At 41.3% G+C, this 27,660-nt stretch overlaps 1 protein-coding gene across 1 annotated transcript; it reads right to left on the reverse strand.

Moving 5' to 3' along the window:
• Window positions 1–1,226: 1,226 nt before the first annotated feature.
• Window positions 1,227–27,543, reverse strand: chrna11 (cholinergic receptor, nicotinic, alpha 11). The gene is made up of 11 exons (XM_074686272.1): window positions 27,362–27,543; window positions 26,217–26,331; window positions 23,624–23,763; window positions 21,449–21,493; window positions 21,061–21,170; window positions 20,891–20,970; window positions 18,546–18,713; window positions 18,274–18,468; window positions 13,165–13,251; window positions 8,851–8,960; window positions 1,227–7,431 (listed from the first exon to the last, which is right to left on the reverse strand). Exons 1-11 carry the CDS (start codon window positions 27,416–27,418, stop codon window positions 6,694–6,696), a joined length of 1,845 nt encoding a protein of 614 aa, XP_074542373.1. The 5' UTR covers window positions 27,419–27,543; the 3' UTR covers window positions 1,227–6,693.
• Window positions 27,544–27,660: the final 117 nt, after the last annotated feature.

Consider the following 27,660-nt stretch of genomic DNA (forward strand, 5'->3'; position numbering starts at 1 on the left):
CCTTTTCTCTCTCTTACTCTCCCCCTGCTTCTCGTCAGCTGTATCGACCAGCGCTTTGGGCCCTTGGTAATTAAAAGGCATTGATCGGCCTCAGCCGCAAGATGTTGGGATGCGTTCATGCAGCAGAGCACAGTGGGACTCTCAGAGGGAACAGGTGTGGATCTGAATACGTTTCAACATGTGTGTAGATAGTATGGTGAGCACAGAGTATGCTATGAATCACTGTTTACATCTCTGGCTGTGCTGAACTTTTTCTTCCACACTGAAGCTTCCTTCTTCCTACTTCCTTCTTCATTGGTATGCTTTGCGCTTTTTGCATCTTTATGCTTAGATATCGCCACCTCATTTACAGTCGCAGAGCTGTGTGCGGCCTAATACGCCTCCAGCGAGGCTCAGTCGACTTATGCATATGCTAAAACATCCAAGGGCCTCAAGGTTGGTGTACTCTTTCTGGTTTGGAAATCAGGGAAGAATATAAACAAAAACAAAGGATTGATTCTGTGCATACTCAAGCCTGGGAGCTCATCTTCCCCGTAGACCACACACACACACACACACACTGACTCCCTCTCTTCTTTTATTCCATCTGAGTGAACACAGTAAATCTAAGTGCTGCTAGATTGCTAGCGCTGCACATTTTTCAACCTCGGAGAGAAAGAGAGTTAACAGGGAGCCTTTGCCCGGGCTGAATAAGGACCAGCTTATACTATAAATACACCCCTGACTCTTTACTCTGTCTGACATACTGACTGGATCACAGCGAAGGCCACACACATCCACTGTCTCCATGCTTGATGGACTTGAATGAAAATATGTCCCTAATTTCTGTTTATTTCTGGAGTATATATTTTCCTTGCGCTGTGATGTACTGCAGTGGCCTTTCATTTGATGTCTGTGACTGAGTTATACGTGTCTGAGCCCCCATCTCCCCTGACTCTGTCCCTCATAAATCCGATGAATTACCCAGTATGCCCCCCTCTTTCCTCCATTAACTTTCCCCTCCCTTCCCATCCCCCCCTCCTTCTCCTCTCCTCTCCTTCCTGAACGAGTGATCAATTAAGGCCCTGTCCAGCTCCCACTGCACGTCAGCACTTTCTATCCTCCTCTCTTACCCCCTTGCTCTGTCATTTTTCTTTTCTTTTTGGGTGTCGGGCCAGACAACAGTGTGAGAGAGATAGCATGCAGACCAAAGGTTGTATTATAAAAAGACAGAATCCTTTATTTTCCAGGATGAGAAATGCTCTGTACAGATGGGAGTGTTTATGCGTCAGTGTGTGCTGGAAGGAGAACATCCTTCTGCAAACGGCACGGCAGGAAGTTTACTTTCCGCCTGCCAAGAGAGTCAACGTTAGAGAGGAAGAGAGAGGAGACAAGATGAAGAGAGGGAAAGAGATGAATTGTATAACTGTCAATTCAGAAAAAGAGGGAAAGTAAAGACAGTGTCGATCAGGAATACCGTCAACATTTGACTTTTTCTAAGTGGCATAAAGTCCAATGAGAACACAAACCGTTGCGTATTTCGTTTGAACAATAATGTATCCAAAGTGTTAAGTTTCTGTGCTTTTGGCCTCGCGTAGCGCTGGAAATGTGCTGGACAAAGGTCAGGCAGAACCCATCATTACTCCACTCAAAGAGGCAAACGGCTCTGGGTATTTGTAGTCCAACAAACTTAACACATAAGTGCTAGGTGACTCTAACACAGCATGCATAATTGGCATCCTTTGAAATGAGCGTTGAGGATAAAGTTGTTTTGGTGACTCACTTGTGCTGTTTGAGTGAGATGATGCATTAAAATGGCAACATTTTTGCAAAAAAAACAAAAAAACATCATGATGCAATATGTGAAGTGAGAATAAAACCCTGTTTCAATAAAAAGATTCATATCTGCATGTCAGCTTGGCTGTATGTTGCTAGCTCAGATGCTGTTTTCACACAAATGAACCAGAATTATGAAAACAGAAACAGAATGTTTGCAAAAGTAAAAGAAAAAATCTAATATTATGCTTTTTCACATTTTACACACAAATGTTTGGATAAATTATTGGATGTTGATATTAAATGCGGAAAGTTTTAAATTGTGAGGCTTACGTGTATCAACCCCAGGATGAGACACCTTGTTGTTAAGATGAAGTCTTAGTCTTACGCCTTTGACTAAAATACCTGTTTCAGCCATTTCTAAACTTAATACAAAATTTATCGTAACTTTTCGTCAAAATATTTTCTTTAAATTCATTCATTAAAGTTGTACCAAGTGTCTAAATCAGCAACATTTCTTTCTCTTGAAACTGTTTCTTTACTGATATTTTACTGTAACATTTGAGTCTGGACTGGCCTACCAATTTAAAACTGCTGTGCTGTCTTTGCAGATTAAAGTAATATGGAAAAATGATCCTTACTACAAATCGAGTTTGGCAACATTTATGCCATAACTCTTTTTTTTTTTATTTCTCGCTCAAATAATGGATTCTACAATGGCTGTATGGCACCTTCAGTAACAGACGCATAGGGGGCCGACAGTCTTACTTGATGTGTCAGATGATTCGCTTGTATTTTAAAAGATTAGACACAGTGGTTGAAAATGGATTTTGAATGTCTGATTGTCCACCGTTAACATTTTTGTCTCATCATCATCTTTGTAACAAAAGCAAAGAAAAAATTCCCTTTGTGTTTTTATCATCAGTGAGTTATTTGAGTTTGTCTTTGTCACATTTATCATTTTAATTGTCATTAACAAAATAAACACTGCTGAGGATGTTTTTGTTCCTTTCAAAACTTTTAGTTTCAGTTTTATGTCCGAAACAAACCGTATGGCCATATTGTCCATTTAGATGGAGAAAGGGGACTATCTAGCATGGCAACAGTGGAGGAGGCCTCGCGACTCCTCTGTCTGAAATGAAATGTATCAGACGAAGCAGGACCAAGGGTTTTTAGAAGAGCCAGCCTGACATGAGTACAGAAGTGTTTAAGCTGTAAATCTCGTAAAGCTCTCAAAAGGACAATATGAAGCCAGAAAATGAGCACAGCACTCCCTCTTTAGAAAAAGCAATTGGCCAAATTGTTGCTCTGAGTCTCTTGTTTCTTCATTATAGTAAAGAAAGCTCTGTGGTTAATTTAAGTTCATCCATGAACATTGTTCAACTGCCACAAATAGTCACTAATATGTTTAATTCACAGCTTAAGGAGTCTCCAACTAATCCTATATTTTATTACACTTGATTCATGTTTGCCAAAAACTACAAAGCCCAGCTGAGTTATGAGATGATTTAGCCCTTACCAAATGAAACATATAGCTTTAACCCAATTTAAAGGATTATGTCTTTATCAGAAACAAATGGGCTGTGTGCCTTATGCAGAGTAGAAAAGGACTGAGCAGATTTTAGGTTTTGCTTTTCAATGGGGTTCTTGACAGTTTAAAAATAGAAAATAACTCCAGCCTTCCCCAAAACACTGCTGTTTGTTTTTTAGGATTCTTCCTTGTACTGTCAGACAAACTGGGGAGTAACTTATTCATGTCCCTGCTTACTAACTGAATGTGTGGTTGAATAATACTACGATAACTTTCCACAATTCAATGAGATCAGCATCTCAAATGGAGGCAAACACACTGAGCTGCTTTTTGTGTTGTTGTTTTTTTTTTGTGACAGGATGACTGAAGTGGGTTATCCAGGAATACCTCAAAAAGCTCATATTTATACTACCGTACGTCCTGAAACACACAATAAAGAATACTGCTGAGGATGTGTTTTTTTCCAATATTTCTTAACTTGTCTTGGTGAGCTGTGCTCCAGAGCTGTAACCACATCATACTTGATATTGAGGTGATGCTTTCTTCCAGCACAGAGAAACTCTGCAGTTATACAGAGAATAGTGGTTAAAGGTGCACTAGCAACTGGATTTCTTCAACCAATTTCAAATGACTCATCCTCAATAAACCTGAGCCGCGTGTGTCCTCTTTCACTTGTCTTCTGACAATAAGCACTAAATTGTTTACTCATCAAAGCCCCCAAACTTTAACATTTATTAAAAGTATGACTCTTCATCATTTTAAAGTGGTCACTAACATTTCGTAAGTTTGTTGATTTTTTTTTGGTATCATGCTCAGAAGGCGAGTCAAACCCCAATTTTAAATCCTTTAAATATGAGATATCAGAAGCTCAACTGCTGCTTTGGCATCTATTATCCAAGTTAAAAGTGGCATTAATTTAGCGTAGGAAAAACTGTTCTTGCCCATTTAGCCTATGGAAACACTCTGAATGTTAAAATCCTGAAAATAAATTTTGTCTCTCAAGTTAAAACAATTTGTACGCTACGTAAACATGGCTAAAATTGTTAGAAGTTATAATTAGCAGCTAGCTTACCCTTGCTGACAGGCTATCAAGAATTTTAATTGACCTTGAGATATAGCTCCTGCTTTTTCACCTTTAATCATCATTTTAATACCCTCGTGAACCAGAAAGTGTTTCATTGATACAGCACTTGTTCTTTTTTTTCAGTAGTTTAAGCTCAAACCTGGATTCAACAGTACAGTTTTATAGCAGCATTTGATTTCCCCACTTTGAAAAAACAATAAAGGAAAGATGGCTGCTGCTCAAACCTGGTAAATATTTTCAGTTAAACAACGTGGGATCACCTTGGCTATAGTTAAGCTAAAGCTAACATGTGCGCTAACCCTCCTCGCTGACGATAATGTTGTGGTGACACCAAGTTAATGGTGTTAGCTAGCTCAAGGCTATGTTTGTGTAAAACTGGTCGAATGCTTACCAAGTATGTCTGAAATGGAGAAGATTTTTTTTTTTTTTACCAGCTGATAATGTTAACTAGCTTAAATAAGATCAAAATGTAAACTAGCTAAGGATAATCAGAGTGAGAATTGGATAAATGCTAATATTAGCTGTCGGCTGTCGATGAATTTCTGATAAGTCACATTTAGTTTTAACAACTCATTATACACTGCCAAACTGTAACAGCTACCGTAAGCATCAAAAACAGTTTGGCTAACATTACTGCTAACTAGCTAATATTGCGAATGGTTAAGAAGAATTTGTTTTTGTATTACACTTTTTAACCTACCTAATTTATCATAGCTGCCCTGTAAATTCATAGAACTGTTGTTTTAACCTCACGTTTTACTTTATATTTAATTTATTTATACTCATATTCTTATTGTATTACGTACTTACTTTTAGGATCCTTCTTACTAAAACCCTCTTTAAACCTATGATTTGAGAAAAGCCAGGATAACGTTGAATTCATTTAAACTGCCGGCAGAGATACGAGACAGTATTTTAATGATTTTCTAACTCTCTAAAAGTCGAGGAAAGACATCGATTCAACCAAACTCAAAATAATTGAAGACTTCTTTAATGGTTGCCATTTTCTTCAGATGCTCTCTGGATGAAGGTCAGTAAACATTGTAAATCACTGCTTGAGTGACTGGAGTCAAACTCATGAAAAACAGCTCTATTAAAGTCTCATCTCTCCCTGAAGATGGATGTGAAACCACTCATAAAAACACCAAAAAAATATGAAAAAAACCTGATGCAATGTTGGGTCTCTGTTCAGATTCATGAGTTTTTATGATCGTATCTTTTTCTGTTTCTGTCATGATCTTTTAAAGACTCCTCTTTAAACCTTTAGTATGAAATTCAGAGAGGTCTTTGAGCCTGTCAGGAACTGCCAGGTACAGTTAAGTAACTGCTAAATGAGTAATCATTGGTACAAGCCTCCACTGTGGAGCAGCTACTGGCCAGTGCATCATTGATGACCGGTTAATTCAGTTTCCTGTCGCGATAAGCACAGCACACTGTGCCCGCTGCTGAGCAGCTTTTGATCTCTGCTGATTGTTGCAGATTGCCAATCAGCTCAATGAGATAAGGCTCTAGAAATTTAAATGTGAGCAGAGAGGGAACTTCATCTTTTAAAAGCTGATTAGTCTTAAAGATTAACCAAGGTCTTTCAATTTGACGGTCATTAAACTGATGTGATTGAATGATAGATGAGATCCTCTTCTTCTCCTCCCTGTGTCAGCTCTCTGATCTTCAGTCCGCTCTTTGAAAACGTCAGGCCGCTCACCCCAATGTACATTAACCAATGTCAAGAGGGATGAAGCGTCGTTCCTTCACTGCTCTTTGTAAAAGTCTCTTCGTCTTCTTTTCTTGGTTTACTCTCGACATGTGGGAGTGAAAGACTGTTTTCCCTCCCCGAGAAAATAAAACAGCCAAATGTCCGTCTTATTTATCTTGTCCAATCAAATGCCCATCTCTTTTCTCTCTTGAGCTCTCTGTCTCCTTGCTTTAGGATCTTCTCCACCAGAGCCTTCATTAGGCTGAAAGTCTTTTCTCCTCCTGACATATCTTCCTCCTAATGTTGGCTGAAAGTCACTGAATCCACCATGAAAATCTATCCAGCTTGTCAACAGTCTGATGGAGCACCTTCTTCGTCCTAATCTTGCTTTAAGTTCATTTTGTATCCCCTCCGTCATCTGTTTCCTGCTTTTAGTTCAGCTACAAAACAGGGTGTATTGCAAAGAAAACCATTTATTTTTTTTCTATTTCCCAGTTCTCCCGTGATCTTAAATCACAGAGCCAGCAGTCCACTGGATATTGTGTTTCCTTGGATCCGGGCCGACTCCATCCTTCATCCTATATTTAATTCCCATCCTCCTTTCCTTCACGCTCTTCCTCTCTTTTGCTTTCAAACAAAGTCCTTTGAAATAGCATCAACAAAGTTTGGAGCAGACATGAGGATGGATATGGTGCATATGATGTTGAAAACGCTGAATGCCACCAGACACAAGCGGTCGATTACAGCGCCTGCAAATTTCCACTGGTCGGCCATGCTTTCAGTCTCGTCCTGCTCCCTGAAACGATCCGCCATGTAACGCACTTCCTCCAAGATCGCCTGCAGCTGGGGGTCTCCTATCCCTGAAGACGAACAGCCTCCAAGCCCCCCTGCTCCACCGCCAAAGCCTCCGCCACTGGAGACAGTGCTGGGGCAGCCTACAGTATCCATATTGGGTGTAGGAGGTGGCGGGGAGCTGCAGAACTGAGACGGGAGATGAGGAGGTGGGCTCCCTGCTACACGTGAGGGCCCTGAGGAGAGGTTATTCCTCTGAAGAGATTCTGAGAGTATCGAGGGGTCGTCCAGGCTCTGGAAACCCATGTACAGAAGGTTCCCGTTGTTGTTGGCACTGGACTGGGCGTGGAGGTGAGGGTGCCCCGCGTGGAGGGGTCCGGTTTGGAGAGGAGCCAGGTTCTGAGGGTGCAGTGGATGGAGGGTAGGGTCAGGAGGGTTTGGGATGCTGCCACTCTGCGAGCCTGAGGAGCAGCGCCGCAAGTGTGGGGCACATGGTGGACGCTCTGGGTCGTCATTCTCCCCTGGACGCTTCATGCGCAAAAACCACGCCACCCACTGCAGCAAGACAAGCTGAACCTGCAGGGTGGAGATGAATATGTAAAAATCAAAGTTAGGGACAGGAAGAAGAAAGTGAAGGCAAACAAGAAAGCTGTGACGCACAACGATCCACTCAGACATTTTAACCTTCACATGACATCTGGTACACTTGCTAAACAGCTTCATTTCTTTGTCAGACCGACGTTCTGCTGTCTTCAAACTTGCTTTTCTTGTTTCAGAATTCTGCTGTACTTGTATAAGAAGAAGTACGAGCTCCTCAGGGGATGCTCAGTTAAAGCACCCGAGGCGAGGAGGATTTTTTAACTTTAAATGAATTTCCAGCAGAGAGGATACTTAAAGAGGCAGCGTTGAATTTTAACAGTGGAATCAGTGAGATTGACTGTAAGATTACTCTCTCCTGACGGTAATGAGCGTGCAATAATGCTCCAGTAAACTGCAGCATTAGGATAAAGAGAAGATTAGCTTCTAAACCTTGTTTTCTCCTCTTTTTTCTTCATTTCTCTCCTCTGCTTCCAAATAAAAATAAAATAACTCCCCTGGAAAAAGACTACACGTCCCTTGAATGAGTGTATTGGCTTAACAGCATCCAGATGGGCGTCTGGTACCTAATGAGGAGCTAATGTCCAGATGACTGCTCAATTAGCCTCTGCTGAGTGTTTGTTTAGCGGTAAGGTAGCAGTGTTTGACGTTCTGTTTGTCCGTAGCTGTGATTATGAACTGTGCCGGTTCAATGCACTCATCTGAACCACATCAATTATTTCATTAATTGGCCATCGAGTGTATGAAGAGGCCATTTATCAACAGAGTGTCCTTGTGGTGTATCGCTAAAAGGCGCATCTGCAGCCTTATGCAACTGAGCTAATTGTAAACCCATCGATTTATATAGACCTGCCAGTTTTTGTCACCCACAGAGAGCCGTAACTCTCCCAGCCAATTGTATAAATCATTGATATTTTATGGTGTTATTTTAGAACCTTTTCTCACATCTAACTATTTCATACATTCACTTTAGAGATAACTCCTCTGAAAAAAGGTCCTGATACATTTTTCAGCATGAAACAGAAAGGAAGAGGAATAAGACGAGGGAGTCAAATCAAATCCGCCCACATATCCAGAGCTCTTTGAAACACTCTCCTGTTGAAGTCTGAGCTGAGGCATCTGATGAACACTCAGGCAGAATGACACCACCGCATGAGTCATAGCCCAGGAAGTCAGAGCAGAGACAATGGGAAGGGAAGCTGACGTGGAGGAGCACAGGTAGAGTCACACATGGATGGAGAATGACTAAAAACGTCAGAGCTGACGACTGAATCTGACTCTGGACTAGAGGTTAATAAAAACAATAGATCATGTGTGGAACCAGACAGGCTGCAGAGGATGATGTATGTATTGATAATGCACCACAGGTTATGATGAAGTGTTGGAGCTCAGCCTCACCCATTTGGGCATGTTTCCTCCATTTGGATCGTGGTGATGATACTGCAGAACGATGACTGTGGCGATCACTGACATCCCAACGATGATCATTATACTGGCAAAGTACTGACCTGGGTGGAGAACACAATCAGGCTCTATTATGTATCATTTTAAAGCCACAACACAATTTTATGAATCAGCATCCCTTAAAAAATGATTTATCTCAACAGAAAGCTTCTGAAAAGAGATTTTAAAAAATGATCAAGCCTCATATCTGAGATCTGGGCTTTAACCCCTGCCCGCTGACAGCAACAATGTGTTCATTACATCAGATTAAAAATGCACCAGCTGAGTTATTTGTATCAAAAAAATATGCTGAAGGCAGCACTCTGGTGATTATGACTCCGCTTTTTTATTTTTGATTTTAATGACCAGGATTTGTATCTGGAGGCAAACGTGGCCATGTATCTGTCTCTGGTCGCAAATTCAAGCTCAATAAACATAATTTCCGGCACTGCGCCCACAATCAATTTAGCCAGTTAACTTTTAAGACAAACAGATGGCTAAAATAAATTAGGCTCCTCTGAGGTTTTTGGACTTTCGCAGCTCTAGCGCTGTTGGTGATGAGCTGGAGTTGTTTCCAATAATTCTAAATCTTGGAATCCTGGACAGACGGCAAAAGTTTCTCTATACACACATCACAGTCTCTGTCGTACGACACTGCAGTGAAGTCTGTTTCCTCAGAGAGGAAATCCAACTGTGAGGGATCAATGTTGGAACTTATGAGAACATTCATGGTCCTTAAATACTAATTTGGGATTGGTCAAAATCCTTTAATGACCCCTTAAGTTTTAACTAAGCTGATCAGTAGAAAATCATACTACCTGTGTGCAGATGTTGCTGTGTCTCTTAAATTAATCTGCTGCCACTAATACTGTTGTTATCCTGGCTTAGACACCCCAGGGCAACACAGAAATATCAAAAATGTATCAAATGGTTTTTGTTTGCATAGTTTTATATAAAATTTAAGCCTTACTTCTTTGTTTTCACAACAATTGATGAAATATACAGTTGTAAATATTTTGGATTTTGGATGGCATTTTTTTCTTTCAACATAACACGTCTCTGTCCATTACTCTCCTTCTCTGCAGCTGAAACCTAGATACATGCCTTCAGCTCATCTAGAATCTACAACTTCAATACCATCTTTTGTGGTTCATCATCGAAAATCTTAAAGGGGACATATCATGCTTGTTTCTCCTTCTCACTGTGCCAGACTAGGATGCCTGTAAAGCATTTCTGCCCTCAGTACAAGTCATTTAGTTCCTTCATTGCCCCACAATAGCATTCTCAATATCCTCATTTTAGGCCATTCTGAAGATCTCATTGAAACGCTCTGTTTCGAGAATGACCTCCAGTAACCTCGCAACGTCACAGCCCTTTATGCTCTGATTGGTCAGTTCTTTCAGAGGGGTGGAGGGGGTAGAGCAAGGGGGCAGTTTTTGCAGCATGGCAGTATTTACAAAATCGCCATATTGAATGAAGCAGACCGAGCGAGTTTGCTGTTTGCCAAAACTTCACCGTAAGGCATTGATAGCACTAATAAAATGGCAGAGTGTAGGATACGTCCTTTTGTATTGGACCCCGAGTCAGACCCGGACGGTTCTGCAGCTCAGGAGGAAGAAAATCCACCTCGACACAGATCATCACATGACGCTTCAGTGTGGTGAGTCAAATCAGTACTGCAACATGTATAGTTTATACGTGGAAATATAGGCAGACTTCACCAATAAACTATTTCTACAACAGGGCTCCATCCTGCTCCTTCGCTTTTCTCTGTCTGTTTTATGCATCATGCTGAAAGTGTAGTCTCTACCGTCAGTTCGTCACTATGTTATTACTACAGCATTATTGTGGTCCAGGTTCACAGTGCATGTCAGAACAATCATGCAAATATCACAGTCTCACAAGTATTACGAGGCCTGCTAAAACTACAGTGTTTTAACTGCTCATTCACTATGTAAAGCCGAACTGCTCAGCAGAGCAGAGTCCCTGCATCCAGCATCTGAGGGGGGATACTCGGGTCTTGGTGGGTGTATCCCTCGGTGGCGGTTGTGTGACTAACTGACATCACAGAGGAGGAGCTGCTTTATCAGATTACTCCAATAAAAAGAAAGGATCCTCGTGTCGTCACGACGGTCGAAATCTCACGGCCAACTGGCAATGACCTATTTTCAGAGGCATCAAATCTCGTTCTAGGATATCAGAAAAAATACAAAATCTCATTTTTTGAAAATTCAGGGGGTAAAAGGTCTTGTTTTCAAATGTATTATATCATATGTAAGTATTAAATCAGGGATCAGCATGGTATGTCCCCTTTAAATGAGCCTCAGTAAATCCAGAACTCAGCAGCCTTTCTACTCACCCTCATCACTTCCCACTCCCCATGATCACATCACCCCTGTCCATCAAAACCTCCACTCACTCCCTGTTCCCAGCAAATTCACTTCAAAGTCCTCCTGCTGACATATTAGGCCCGCCATAACCTGGTCCCTCACCATCCATAAACCACCCTATAGTTTTCGCCCCTCCTCACCACAGTGTAGGATCAAATACCGAACCTGGGGCGTCACTATTGCCAGCCCCTCCCTCTGGAACTCACATCTGAGAACACATTTGTGCCTGCACCGACCTCACCACATTCAAACCCAAGCTCAAAGCAGCAGGATAGCTGGATAATAAGTAGCCAGCTGATGATAGTGCCAAACAGAAACAAGACAGGGCGGACATGTCTCCTCTGCCTCTTGTGGAGGTCTTGTCTCACTTTGTCTGGTGGCTAACTAAACATTATCATTTACATATCACCTGAACCATCTTGAGGTCAGGGAAGTGTGCTGCTTTATGGCACCAGTTCTATGTCCTGCATTCATTTCCTGTGGGATTTTAAACCTCCTTTTAAGTCTGGCATTTTTTTTTTTTTCAATTTAAATGTAGACTTAGAGCTCCTGTGAGGAGTTTCTAGCCAGCTGTGAAACTGAATGAAACATATACTGATTCTTCTGCTCTAAAATTGAAAACAAAATCATAAAGAAGATGAGTGACAATTTATACAAAGTCAATTTTGATGTCTAAAACTATTGGTGAGGGGTAGGTGTCAGACTTAGTGATTCACTCTTTTTTTCTATGTCAAGGCAAAGATTCCCCTTCAGTGATATATTTTACTATCTGGGCGTCAAGGTTGTAATTGTTAACTAAAACGAAACTAAAAACGAAAACTAAAATTTAAAATACATCGCAGTTAACTCAAACTGATAAAAACTAGAAAAGAAAACAAAAACGATAAGTAAACTAAAACTGTATCTTGTGCTCACAAAACTGACTGAAACTAACTAAAATGATAGACAAAATTCCCTTAGTTATAGTTTTTGACAATATTAATAGCCTTTAGGATTTTACTTAATCCGACCCATTTTCCCAACCAATTTTGGACAGTTTTCGGCAGTTGTAAGTGCCGCACAGCAACATCACAGCAGCGTATAGGGACGAGCTTGTTTACTGCACTGACTGGCTGTGCAATGTGTTGCAACGAAACATAGTGGAGCACTGAATCAGAGCATCTGTAATAGTTTAATTGTTACAAAGTCCAAGTATTTATTTTATTTGAGTCTGCCTTTATTGTTACAGAGTCCAAGTTTTTATTTATTGAAGCTCATATTATATTGTTTTTTTATAATTTATGTTAATATTATTTTTATGTAATTTATGTCAACATTATTTTATATAATTTATGCTTATATTTTTTATACTAAGTTTATATTATTTTCATGTGTTTAAGGCAGCAGCCAACTTTTCGGTATCAGCATTAACTGAGCAGTGAGCTCTATGTTGGACTTGAAAATAAACAGTATGACAAAATATTTACTCTGACCTTTTTGAATCCTGCAGCTGGTAATAAGGTGTGAAAAAACTAAAACTAAACTAAAACTAAGCCTTGTTGCAAAAATCAAAACTAAATAAAAACTTGAATGCCCGCTCTAAAACTAATTAAAACTAAACTGTAATGGAAAATAAAATGTCAAAACTAACTAAAACTAAACTATAATGACAAATCCAAAACTATTATAACCTTGCTGGGCGTGTGGGTGCACAAAATTCAAAACAAATCAAAAATTTCTCACAGGAGCTTTTAGAGAATCTGCTGAGAATGCTTCACCAGCTATAAATGGTTTGAAGTGCATTTTGGGCTGGCAGTGAAATTTGAAATCTCTTGACACCGTTCTTGTCAAAGGGAAGATGAAAGAGTCATAAAAGAAGCACATGCAGTTCAACACATACCTATAAGAGGAACAGAGTCGGACGTGGCCGGCATGATCTCTGCAACCAGCAGCATGAAAACAGTGAGAGACAGCAGCACGGTGATACCTGCAGATGAATGGGGAAATGCATATGAGTACCGGAACGTTCTCCTGAGTCACTACATCAGTCTGCTTGGGTTTTTGATAAGTGGTCACACTCAGGATCGGTTTATGGAAATGACCGGCTAATGCTCGTACAGTGAATTACATTCTTGACATTCTGTAACCCTTCCGGAAAATGCACTCTGTGAATCCACACACACACACACCTCGAACACTCCTGCTCTGAAACTCATCTCCATCTTCATTTACCCGCCTCCACACTATCCATCTCAATTCTCAAACACGCAGAATTTAAGGAGTGCTTCGCTGGCATAACTCAGAAGCATTCAATTAAAACTCTCAGGTCTGGAGATAAATTATGAACTCTCTTTAAGGGTATTAAGAAAATGAAATCTTTTATGTTATCTTTGTTCAACAGTAAATGGCACTAATTCTGTTTAAAAGCAGGCTCCTTAAACCCTGAAGTCCCTCCCACTTTGTCCCTGTGTCTCCTCCATCAGAGGAGTGACAGAGTATTTTCCTGGAAGGCAGTGTGTAAGCTCTCTCCCCACAATCAATTCACTAGCCTTAATTACATCAATAGGTTAATTGGCCGTGTGTGTAAGGCTTTGCATTTTTTGTCGGTGGAGAAATGCTGCGTAATGCATCCTGTATGGAGGTTAGGGGTATGTTCTGACAATGCTGTCGCTGCTCCCCTCCCAGTTCCCTCCTACTCAGACACTGAGCCAAAAATCAAGGTTTTTCAGTGTATTTGGTGAGAGATAAGACGCATAAAAACATAAATATACCACCATGGTGTTTGGAAGGAGCCTGCGTGCAAGGATTTAGGGGAAAAAAATCACATTATTTATACAAGCAACAGTCACAACCCATAGTCAATCCATTTGAAGTCTCATAAAGTAGAGAAAGCATAGGGAAATTTTGTATTTCTGATTTGCAAATGCCAAAAAGAAATCATAAGTTACCTTACCTTACCTTTTCATTAATCAATTATTCATTAAATTGATTTTTAATTCAGCAAAGGCCTGTCTAGAGTCTGTGTTGGCTTGAGTTTTAACCACCATACGAGATGAGCATAATCCAGCTAGTCCTCCAAACTGCCTGAAACACATATTAAAATTTATTTGCAGCTGCTCTTGCCTCCCAGCACACCTTCCTCCCTCTCCTTTCATCCTATTATACTTTGATTTGATCGTATCCCACCTTTTTTTTCCCCCATCACTCCTCCCTAGCTCTCTCCCGTCGTCCTCCCTCATCCCTCCAGAATTCCTCTCCTGTCTGAGCTCCACTTTCACGACTCTCTTCCCAAAGCCATCCGTCTCTGCTCCTCCTCCTCACGTTTATCATCTCTCTATTTCATCCTGTAATCCTTCTCCTGTATTTGCTCCACACCTTTTCCGTTTTCCTCTTTTAACCTGCTACTCGTCTTTAGTGACACTCTTTCATTTTTCTGCTTCAGAGTAACTGATTAGAGTTCTTCACGCAGAGTTCGGCTACCTTAAAGTGTGACTTTTCTAGGTGGTCATTTCTGTAAACCTCTACAGTGCACCATTATTCATCATTCCAAATGAGCAGCATTGACGAATGATGTAAAAATTAAAAAATGGAGCAACACCTCAAGCTCAGGAAGTTAATTTTCACTGAACAGCGATACACACCTGACTCTTTTCATTCCCCACAATCATCTGCCAAACACAGCCGCCCAGGTTTGCAATCTACTTAAGCTGCAACATTTCCCATCTCTCCCTCAGCGCCCTGTTTCTGTGCTGTCACCGTTCAGCCCCAGCACCACCCCAGCATCCACCTGCTGGCTCCAGATGGAGGGTAAAGATATTTCTCAGCGTAAAATATATCTGCAGGATGACAACAAGTCAGAACCTTGACGTCAACCTCTAACTACGTAACTATGCTGAAAAACCTTCGTTTCTAACATGAATTGTGAGCCTGAAGTGTAGTTTCTTGAAAGTCCTCATTCCCCTTAGACTCCTGCATTAAAATTTTAAATCTTGCAGCAGAAAAAGACATGTTTGAGATGGTAAAAGGAGGGTTTTGGTCTCTTAAGCTTGCTCCCTCATCCATTACAGCTGTATGAGGGACGTACATAACTTACTTCTGGTGTTACTCAATTGCAGTCATTCATTTAAAGCTTCATCCGGCTCAGTGATGGATGTGGGACCTTAGGTGTGCGCCTTTGGGGCTTTCCTTCGAGGGTAATCCACTATCTTTTGTGATTACAAATTCTCCTGAATAAAAACACTGACATGCTAATACTTTTGGAAAACAGTTTGCAACCTACACCGATAAAGGATGGCTACCTTTCATTTTGCCTACACTAACTTTTTGCAGCAGTTTTTGGACCTCATCATGTGTGTGATGAACTAGAGGCAACATGATTAACCAGAGTACTTTCTAATCTGAAACTAGAAGCAACTTCAGATGACACCATGTAATGCTATGGGGTTGGTATAGCATGGCCCAATGCATCATAATACTTCTATATAAAACACTGTGCTATAAACAATATACAACACAATACCTAACTTTTCTTAACAACACGAAATAAACAGCATAAAATGCGAAATGTTCTTCCACTTCCACCATTGAACCATATCATGTATCACTATATAATATGATACGATATGCTACAGTACGGTATGATAAGTTATGACACCGACTGAAATTATATGTTATGACACAATACTATAACCCATGTATGAGACCCGATCGAAAAAGTACATCATGATATGACATCTAAAACAATATGGTACAATACAATTCAGTCCGTTCTGCAATAAGTAATAAATAGCAATATGTTCTGAAACAATGTGACATGATATGATGCAATAAGTAATGTTATGATATGATATGGTATGTTACAGTACAATACAATGCAAAAAGTAACGATACAATATGATATGATACATTGCAATGTGGTAAGTTTCTTCAAGGTGTTTTACGATACTTTACAATACGTTACGATACATTATGATACGTTATGATACATTATGATACATTATGATACGATCTGATATGTTACAATACGGTACGTTAAGATACGTTAAGATATGTTATGATACGTTAAGATATGTTATGATACGTTACAATGCGTTATGATACGTTATGATACGTTATGATACGTTACGGTACGTTACGGTACGTTACGGTACGTTACGGTACGTTACGGTACGTTACGGAATGTTACGGTACGTTACGGAACGTTACGGAACGTTACGATGCGTTACAATACGTCATGATACATAACGATACGTAACAATGTGACATGATGTGATACAATCATAGACTGTATATAGCGTGGACAGTGTAGCTCTGCCATTTATCATTGTACGGTTTCGAAGCCAAAATACCCCCGTCACAGGCGCAGCCATTGCAGCAGTTGTGCAGCCAGAGTCTGCGCAGTAGAGATGATGAGGGATTCTGGGATTCTGATTGGAGCTGGATTACAAAAATAATGATTTTTTCTTTTCTTTCGACTGTCTAATCACTTCTTGACTCTACCTCCTGACATATTTTACAATCCCCGAAAAAATACAAGAGAACAGCGACTGTCAATCATCGTTAAACGTTACGTAAAGCCTCGTTTTTAACCTATAACTAATGAAAACAATTTTTTTCCGAAAAAAGAGGACTTGAATACACAACAACCAAATGATATCTTCAAATCACCACAACAATCAGACGTGAGAAACATTTCTACGAGGTGTGTTAATTTTTTAAAGTTTGACCACAGCCCATCTGGAACAACTAGAGGGCCAGATTTTTTAACCTATACTGCAGCCAGCCACCAGGGGGAGCAGTTTTGTGGAGACCTCACCTCGAACCGAGCAAGCGGACGCCCATTTTTTTTTACAGTCTATGGATACAATACATAACGATACAACTAAACATGATACAATACAAAGTGCTGGGATACGATATGATAAGTTATAATATCATACGTTACAATACAATGCAGCAAGATTACGTTATCATTAGATTTACGTGTGTTATATAATGCTATAAGGTATGTACCATTCATTTGATGCATTACAGCTAGGGATGCACCAATCCAACTTTTCTGGTTCTGATTTTACTTTACTGTTTCCGTTATCTGGGCTTTGGTATCGATTGATACTGATCTGATAACTGTGTTAAATAATAACCTGCATGCCCTACTGTGGGATAAGACTGGTAATGTTTTGGGTAAAAGGCAAAAAATGAGTATATGGAATTAATGAAGTTAATACCTATTTAAACTATGAAATATTCAAATGTTTAACATCAAAACAATTTTTCATAATGTACACAAGTTCCCTTACAAATGTAAACTTTTAAAGCCTGTTGACTGGTAATGCAGCAAAAAACAAAGCAAGTGTATCAGAGGCAACACTTCAAATCAAGTAGCAAAGAGCGCTGGTAAAAAAAAAAAAAAAAAAAAAGGCATAGAGCTGTTTGCCTGGATCAGCACCATGGATCTCTTCCCACCAATTCAAATCAAGCTTGAGGGGCACTGATACACCGATAACTGATACCACCGATCAGTATCAATACATTTAAGTTGTAGAAGCTGCCTCACAACACAATGTAATGAAACCGTATGATTTGATACTTTTTGATGCAATACAACATCTGATATATTGCCTATGGGAATATCACAATAAACTATTTTAAATGAGTCTAAACAATTAACTGACAACAACTCGCAGCATCTAATTAGCTTAAGTATTTAATTTTGGGTAAATTGGTAGAGACACACAGAGTTAAACTGGAAAGAAAATCTGCGTAGGAAGCTGTGTTTTTATTAGATTTAATATTAATGTATTCCTATCTCGATGATCTAAAACAGATTAGATTATCAACTTTCACCCAAACTCACACTGGTTTCAATCTCTCTGCGTTAGCTCCCTGACCTAAGGATCAGGATATCTAACCATAAAGCTCTCCATGCTGCTTCTTATGTCTTCTGACTGCCTGAAACAGCTTTTTGTCCAAACATTTCCTCCACGGTGGCTTTTTTTAATCTGCTCACCCAGTGAGATCTTCTCCCCGGAGTCAGCTGGCAGCACAAAGATGAGCAGTGTCATCGAAGAGAGCAGCACACAGGGGATGAGCAGGTTCAGGGCATAGTAGAGAGTCCGCCGTCTTATAGTCACAACAAACGTCACGTCAGGATACGGCTCCTTGCAGCAATCGTAGAAGGCCTCATTTCTGGTGCCTGGAACGCCTACGAAAAAGAGACAGAGAGAAAATTACTCAGTCCTTCTGAAGGCGTATTTGTTGTGATGTGACAGTTTCACTCACCTATCAGGTCCCATTCTCCATTGGGCATGTAGCCTGAGATGTCTGCATCGTTCATCTGGAGGTCCAGCAGCCAGCCGTCATAAGTCCAGGAGCCGAACTTCAGCTCACACCTTTGTATGTCAAAGGGGAACCAGCGGACATCCACGTTGCAGGTGCTCATAAAGATTCCTGACAGAGGCCGAGACAGACAAAAGAAGGAGGTGACTCAGAGTCAAAGCTCTACAATCAATCGACTAAACGACAACACTGACCCTGCAGCTCCATGTGGAGAGGTGAGGAGGGAAGGATAAGAGGACCACTTGTGATGTGCAGAAAACCTGCGCTGAATACAAAGCTGCCTGTCAGAAAGAATCTTCATTCATTTCATATCTACGCTTGACTGCCTGAGTTCTTAACTCTGCCAACTCACAACTTTTTTACACAACACTGCATTCCAAATACGAGGGCACACAGGAAAAGGATTTTATAAACATTGTGCAAGTCCACAGAGAGTTTACTGTTTTTGAAATTGAGTTTGGAGGCAGCAGGAGCACACTAGATTAGAAACAAAACTCCATCAAAGAAATGTGTATTATAAAAACCTGGCAGTGGTTTTGTTTTTCACAGGTTTCGCTTTACTTTTCTGCACAAATAGAATTCTGTTTTCCAAACACGGCTAAAGGAAGGGCGAAACGAACATAAGGGTGACACAGGAGAAATGAGGTTGTGCCCTAATCTGATTACAGGTGTTATTATGCAAAATAAATGCACACGTCGGCAGGCACAAAACAATCATGCACCAGACATCCTACGACCAAAACAGAGAACCACAACAGTCCTCAGAGCAGTCGCCGGCAACCTCCAGCTCTCAAAGTAATTACTGGAATAAAACGAATGAAATCTGTCGAGACATTTGGACGCACACCGAACCAAAATGTCAATGAAGCCTCACACACTCAAAGACGTTCATTATGAGGCTGCTGACATGCAAATCAGCCTTCATTGGAGTGAAAGGCGAGTGTGGGGAAGAGAAAGGAGGTTAGCAGGTTGGATTCAGGATTCGGAGCAGAGAAAAAGTGAAGTAGAGGCAGTAAATTGTCTTTTATTAACTCGCTGCCCTCTAGATTAAGTTACTGACACCAACCTCTTGCAGGAGGTTGAATTTGCTCCATAAGGGATGATGTCTTCATAATTGCTCTTGTTATGAGCTTCGAAGACACTAAATAACTCTGATGGGTTGAAAGCATTTCCTTTGCAGTCCACTGTTCTGCTTTCAGAGATATCCTTGAAGCACATACAAACAAGACACCTGCGTCTCTATGCAGCCTGAAACAATCTCCTTCCTTCGCGCTCTCTCAGCAAAATGAAACTCCATCATTCTGTAAGCTGCTTCCATGATGGCATTACGACGCCTGCATACAAGATTCCTAGTTTGTAAATGTCACCCTGCAGAGATATGTGCTTAAAATAAAAAAACCTGTTACACCTTATCTCCTGTTTCACCATTACGCCCAAACATAACAACAGAGCACCTTCTGCAGCTACAAGAGACCTTCTTCAAATGATGGTGTGCAGCAGGCAGACACCTGGCATCCTCCGCCTTGTGAATTATTTACTGTGTGTCAGGCCTCCCGCTCCAAAACCTGCCACCCACAGACCTGTTGCCTTTTATTTGCTGTCAGTAACCGCCTGAAAAAAAAGACCTCAGGAGCTGCAACTTGGCATGTGCGAGGGAGGAAAAAAAATCTGGTTTGCTGCTTCATTCTCCCACTTTTTCTGCACACCCAACTCTCCAGCCCTCATTCTCATTATTTCCCATGTTTAAAACCTCTCCTCCGCAGCACTATCTCTTCATGCTCTCGCTAATTGGAGAGAATCCAGATCGCAGCTTTGAGGAGCTGTGTTTACATTCAGAGGAAGCCTATTAATAAACATGGCCGCTGAATGGAATTGATAAGGTGGCTTTTCTCCCCTTTCCCATCAGAAGGCCGCTCAACTCAGCCCCCTGCTGGCATCAGGGATTCAATCTGCTGAGATGGGACGTACAAAGAAACGACTCAAAGTACAAAAAGACGTGGAAACCCAGGAGAGATCACTTTCACAAGCTTACACCGGTCTTGCGTTTGGGTGAAGACAGGAAACGGAGGAAGGCGAGCGTTTCCTATTTATAGGTATCGCTGAGGATCTGTAACCAGTGAGTAACCAGGGATCTGTTTTATACTAATAAAATATTAATGTCAATGTACAAACAGGGGAGACGTGCAGAGACTGCAAAATGAGATGCTGCCATTGCACCGTGGGGAGACAGGGGAGTGATTCGAAACAGAAACAGGAGGGAGGAAGAGGAAAAGAGGTCAGAGACTCACCTGGTGGGAGATATTCAGCGTAGCCACTGGAGTTCACCAGGACGTTGGTCTTAAAGGTGGAGTCAAAGTCATCATCTGCACTGGGGAAGGACAGAGAGGGAGTGACACTACTTGTTGGAATATAACGTGAAACATAACGTGCGTGTTCAGGTGTTTGTGTGTTTTTTTACCTGTTGTACAGCAAGATGTCAGGAGTCCACACCTGATCTGTGGTGAAACGGAGGTTTTTCACACCAGGGTGTTCACTCTGGTTCCACTGGAGGTAGTGGTCAAACCAGCTCTGAGACACACAAACACCAACACACAGGATGAGAATCACAGAAGACAAGCTGCTCTAACTTCAATCCTCTCTGATATCCGGTTTACATCTAACAGAATCCATATGAATAATACATCTGAATCATTTCACTCCTCTACTGTCAAAACAGTGAAGAAGTAAAAAATAGCTTCAGATCAAAAGATTCACGCAGCGCAGGTTATCAATTTACAAGATTAAAAACAACAAAACAAAGTTCAAACAAATGTTACTCAACACAGAAAGTCAGCACACATCCTTACCATCCGAAGCCATATGTTAGTGGTGAGCACCTGGTTCTTCTCATCCTGGAAAAAAAAGAAAAATAAAATAAAATTTGCATTTCCTCTTAGCTCTAAAGAAGAAAATCTCAAACAGGAAGTAGAACCTTATTGTGCGCCACCATTAGAGATTTAAAAGTCACCACATTGCCTCCAAAATCAGATAGAAAACCACTAAAGAGAACAGCTCTGTGACATTGTTTTCACTGTTACTATTAATGTCAAAATCACTGTTTCAGGGCATTTGGAAAAAAAAAAACTAATTAGGCATCAAATTAAAATTTCCATATATTTCCCTATTAATTAAGAAAAGGAAAGGGTCAATTAATTGTTCTGAGACTGCATCCCTCTAGTCTTGAGCTCTTCAAAGCGCTCCAGCACTAAATGACACATTCACTCGTTTACACACATTCACACTCTGATAACAGAGGATGCAACACTCTGACCGTCACAGTTAACCAATTCAGGACTCAACAACACACTCCTCCGCTGAGCTACAGCCGCCCCCAGATAAACAAGAGGCTGTAAATCCTTGTGCTCCACGAGAAAACAAAAAATAATTGAGTGACGACCTGAATGTGGAGATAACAGGCTTGTAGATTAAAGCTCCTGTGAGGAGTTTTTCACTCATAATGAAACAGGCTGGCATTAAAATTGTGACTTCATCATGAACATCAAAAGCAAACAAGAATATCAGCATGAAGATCAAATATCTTTATTTTGTCATTTTTGAAGCCCGATACTGCTGCTGGGGGTTAGGTATCCGAAGGCGCTTTTAACAGCATTCTGACAGAAGATTTTTCGGTATTTTCAACAACAAAGATTCTTTACAGTTTGCAGTTTCATTGAGCAGACGCTTTTGTCCAAAGGGACGTACAACACAAGCAAGAATTTAGACAGAAGGAAAACCTATAGTGCGACAACAGTGCTACAAGTTATTTGGCTGCAGGTGCTGCCATTAAGTGCAAGGTTTTTTTTGTTTTTTGTTTGTTTGTTTGTTTGTTTTTTTGGGGGGGGGGCATAATAATCAACAAGCCAACAAACCACAAGTAATTGCTGCAACAGTATACCTCAATCTTCAACAAAATTCAGTAACAGTGCTAAAAAATCATAAGAGCTGAGTCTTAGACCTTCTGACTCATTCTACCCCTGAGGGCAAAGAGGAGAAGGGTCAACTTCAGTGCACGAGTGTTCCCTGAACAGATAAGTCTTCAGACATCTCTTAAAGTAGAAAGAACTCTGTGGATCGTATAGAGTTAGGTGATTCATTCCACCATTTGAGCACAACAGAGGAGAAGAGTCTGGCTAGTGATTTGGAGCCGCGCTGGGCTGGGAGCACCAGGCGTCTTTCACAAGCAGAGCGTAGTGGGCGAGAGGGAGCGTAGACCTGGATGAGGGACCCCAGGTAGGCAGGAGCCATTCTTGTCAATGTTTTGTAATCCAGAAGAAGAGCTTTGAATTTGATTCCAGCTGCTACTGGAAGCCAGTGAAGCGAGATTAACAGCTGGGTGATGTGTGCTGTTTTGGGCTGGTTAAAGACCAGACGTGCTCTTTAATTTGAATTATCAATTGAATATGTACAAGACAAAATCAGCAAAGGCATCAAATGTACTGCTCTATCCACAGGGGGCGCCATTGTCAAAGCATATCAAAAGTTCCTCACAGGAGCTTTAAAAAAAACTGCATCAGCAGACACGCACCCAAGCGGCAACCTCAGGTCTAAAAACATGAGACAGTGCATAAGTGTTAAAATCGTTGTTTTTCCTGTGTCTGCTTGAGGCTAGCTCCAGAATTACCAGAAGTCTTATACACACCAAGCCAAAAAGCCATTTTCACAGCAGAAACACAAAAACAGCCTTGTACAAAAAGCCTCTGCTGCCTGAATCGCTTATTTCACAATAAGCACACGCTGTACAAGTGGTTAATTTTTCTAACTCAGCAGTTTAGAAGATATCAAGATCTCGAGTGCAACCAATCAGAGGAACAGCTCAGCTCATGTGACTGACGGGTGCCTTATAGCTGTTAGTGTGGAGACTTGAAACCCCCATTACTTCCAACATGGCCGCGCCATCTGACTTGCTTCAAAAATCTGTGTCAGCAACAGACAAGTGATGTCGGGGAGACTGCGTCCCCTAGTTATACAGTCTATGCACTCACCACATCCATGATCTGTACCAAACTGAGGGAGAAGACCACAGTGAGAGGGTGAGAATCATTGCCCACTGGCCGCTCCATGCGGTTGTAGTCTTTCAGGAGGTTCTTCAGTAGGTTTCTCTGGTGAGGACCCTGCAGCGACACTGGAGAGACAGAATAACAAACAAAAAATTTTGTCACAATTTGTTTTGAGACGGTATGACACAATACGATATGACAAAGCCAAGGGTAAAGCCCCAGCTGTGGGAAAGGAGCCACATGGAAGTGCTAAAGACTGCAGTTCTTTGAGAGTTGAGGCTGGCTCTCAAAGTACCAGAAACCACTTTACACACCAAGCCAAAAAGGGTTATTCCTAAAGCAGAAACAAACCTGTTTAAAATCTCTAACAGTCTGGAAAGCCCACGTATCTATAAGCACACTGTACCAGGGATTAATCAGTTTTATCACTTGGCAGCTTAGAAGATATTAAGATCACAAATTTGCCCAATCACATGAGCAGTTCACCTGACAGACAGGTGGGCACCCTGTCAAAGTACGTCATGGGACTCTGAGCCCACATCTTGAGACGATAGGGTTCAAAACTCTACATTAGAAACAGATGGGTGATGTCACTGATGGACCATTTATTATACAATCTTTGGAAATCTTTTTCTTGGACTCAGGTGTTGCTCACGCTTGACTGCCTCCTCAAGATGATAACCTACAAGGTCATCCTCGAAGCCAAAAGCTCCTTCTGTGAAGCTCCTTACCTTTCCAAACATGCCAATATTTCCCAGTGTGCAGGTGAAATATTTTTATTACAAGAGACTGATTACATCTCTCTTTTTTTGACCTGTAATAAAGCTGCCTCAACTCTCCTAATCTCCTCTGTCTTAACTGTCACTTCCACTACAGAGTGTTTATGCAGCCTGGAAATGAAAAGCAAACATACAAAAGCTTCTTCTTCAGTAAAGCCACACAATTTGAGAGGAAAAGCCAAGAAAGAAATCTACTACATGAGAGATTTTGGGGTGGGAGTACAGGCAGGCAAACGCACTGAAAATAGATTTTAAAAAAATGCTGATTAAATCAGAAGATTTCTACCCTCCGGAGCTGAACTTTCTTATCCATAAATACATCTAGAAGGAATGTGATAGAGCAAAATTTAATGATGAAATTAGCAGAAATGAAACTGGTATTTTAGCACAGTTAATCACACTTATCTTGACTCTTATGATCTTACCTTACGCTGATGAAATATTAAGGGGAGGTCGAACCCTTAAGCCAGAGTTTTTGACATTAATATTAACATTATTCAGAGGGCGAATGCAGATAAACCAACACTTAGCTAATTAGACCATGAGAGGATAACTGGCACTAATGAATGTTTATTAATCTTACTACTCCATGAAAAACCCAGAACTGAGATGTTTATTAAACTAGCTGTGGTTTGAGCAGACGGAGTTGTAAACCACAAATGTCGGAGCAGTTAAAACATAACTCTCTGTGTTTTTATGACATTGTTTCATTAGTTCATCAAATATAACATACTCCGGCCTCGTCTGATTATGTTTCTGTGTTCTGTTGGCCCAAATCTTTTAAGGAATCAACTTAAAGACGAGATATGTAGGGTTTCTCTTGTTACTGCTAAAGGGATGAAATTAAAAATGTGTGTCCAAGACTTGAGGATTTCTCTCAGACTGATGTTATGTAACATCAATACAGTGCTGTAAAGAAGATGGCAAACACAGAGACAGTGGATGATTTTGAAAAAAAATGTGTAGGTGTTGTTTTTTTCTGACTTTCACAGAAGGGGTAAAGAGTTCAAGAGGTTCTCGCCTGCGAAAAACACAAACTTCTCTCCTCTCGTCTCTGGACTTATTGTTCCAAACCGCAAATCTTCTTGGGAAAAATAAACAAAAAGTAAAGGATTTCACTGCCTCTGCCTTGGGGAAAGTTCCCCCTCTCTGTCTCCCTCTTTGCTCTGTCATCCACTGTCAGCTTTCACATCCAGCTACGACTTCTCCATCCCAGAGCTCCATCAGCTCGGCTGCAGCATAACATCACAACACAAGATGGTAGAGTCGATCTATATGTGCGATTCAATAGATCTGTGACCTGTTTTCTGTGGGGGTTAGATTCCCTGACGTGCATACAGATGTGGAGGAGCAGAGACTTGTGGAATGACAGAAAGAAAAGCAGTGATTTGCAGTGACTGCTCAGACTCTTCTGTCAGCTGCCTTGGCTGCTCTGATCAACCAGCCTGTTAAAATACATTTCGTGTGTATCCATGGATATATAGAGAGACGTAATCCTTTAGGTCAACTTATAAAGGCGTATATCTATTTAAAAACAGGGGAATCAGCTGTGGAAAATCCTGGAACTGTAAACAAGTGAGCAAACAGGTGAGAAAATTTCTCACTTTTCTTTCCCGAAATTGCATTTCTTCCACTTTAAATTCTTTTCTCCTCCACACAACGTAATAAACAAGCATCACAACCAGCAACTCCTGAATTTCTACGAAAATCGTACACCAAAGTGACACTGCTGCAATCTGATTCCCAAAATCAGGATGAAAGACAGGCAGAAAGAGGCAGACACAGGCGTGCAGACTCACCGTGAATCAAAGCAGAGAATCCAGAGAGGAGCAGTGCCACCGAGTGCCACATTCTGATGGGTGAGGAGCAGGAGAAGAAGAGGAGGAAGAAAAGAAGAAGAGGAGAAGCTTTGGACTGTAGAAGGAAGAGGAGGAAGAAGAAGAGGAGGAGGGGAAGAGGAGGAGAGGAGAGGGAGGACAGAGTCAGGAAGCTGCTGGAAATCCCCCCGTCTGCATCCAGTCAGCATCAGAGGGAAGGGAGAGTGAGCGTGTGCTGAGAGGAGAAGGGAGCTGAGTGAGGAGGAAGAGGAGGAGATGGTGCCCTCTCTCTCTCTCTTTCTCACTGTGTCCCTGTCTCTCTGGGAGGTGGGACTAAAATGGAAAGAGAAAAATGTCAAGGATGGAGGTGAAAGGGCTGAAGAAGATAAGGCAGGAGGTAGAGGAAGGAGGGTTTAATTGGTCTGGCAGCTCAGGTGGAATTTTCTGAAAAATAATATAAGAACGATTCAGACAAAGATGATGCTGACTATGGTGAATGTTCTTAGCCCTGATGAGAATTGGCTCGAAAAAAAAAGGTAAAAGTGATGAGGGTGAGAAATTTGAATGGAAAAAGTGGAAAAAGTAGGCTTACAAAAAAAAAGGAAAATTTGACACACTGCTGCTTCCCCTCATATCTGTGCAAATAAACCTCAAATTAGTACATTGATAAAAAAAGAATCACAACCCTGATTCCTAAATTTCTCTCCTTGGGTTGATTTCTTCTTACTTGCTTTGTTTTTCACTCTCCCCCCGTCTGCCAGTGTGTGCGTAAAGGCTGGTTAACGTGCTGCACAACATATGTTAAATATATGTCAAACCTGGACACATACAGCTAGTCTGGAGCTGTGTGTGCGTGTGTGTCTGCAGATGTGTGTGTGTTTGAGCTCTGCAAGGGGGTGGGCTTTGAATCATGGCGGCAGACGGACTCCAGTTTAATTGAGAAAGTGCTGGGCTCTGCAGGAGGGCAGCGGGAATGTGCATAGTTAAACTCTACTCCTCATTTGTCCTCACGAAATGCTGATGCAAGGGCAGAGGCAGCGAGAAACCGTAAGACTGAAAGAAGAGCGGAGGAAGAGGAGGAGGAGGGGAGGAGGAAGAAGAAAGAGTTGGACTGTATAATAGATTACCCTATTACTTCTACTGCCCTTCGGAATTACCCCTCTCCGAGGCAGCCTGTCACACATCCCGAGCAATCCCGGAGCTGCGCATTCACGCTCGGCTGCACACAGGCTGGAGAGTGGCCCTTGGAGGCTGAGAAGAAGGATGGCCAAGTCACCGGTTCAACCAGATAAAACTGCACCAAGCGTGGAGCGAGGACGTACAATGTGCTCCGGTAATGTATCATCAGGAGGAAGAGCATCCTGTTGCTGCCTCTGCTGCATCCATGCAATTCTGCTGCTCTAATGTGTGCACATTGACTGTGAGT

The sequence above is a fragment of the Halichoeres trimaculatus genome, unplaced genomic scaffold, assembly GCF_033239565.1.
Source record: "Halichoeres trimaculatus isolate MK-OKI-2021-1 unplaced genomic scaffold, fHalTri1.1 fHalTri1_scaffold_14, whole genome shotgun sequence".
In the NCBI taxonomy this organism is placed as follows: domain Eukaryota; kingdom Metazoa; phylum Chordata; class Actinopteri; order Labriformes; family Labridae; genus Halichoeres; species Halichoeres trimaculatus.

What these genes read in the sequence shown, in the direction of transcription:
- chrna11 (XM_074686272.1), bottom strand. Translation starts at nt 27,418, where the DNA reads ATGTGTGACAGGCTGCCTCGGAGAGGGGTAATTCCGAAGGGCAGTAGA. An exon ending in CGACTCTGTTCCTCTTATAG is followed by an intron (nt 8,961 to 13,164) that starts GTATGTGTTGAA and finishes TTCTCCACCCAG; the next exon opens with GTCAGTACTTTGCCAGTATA. An exon ending in GAGGAAACATGCCCAAATGG is followed by an intron (nt 7,432 to 8,850) that starts GTGAGGCTGAGC and finishes TCCACCCTGCAG; the next exon opens with GTTCAGCTTGTCTTGCTGCA.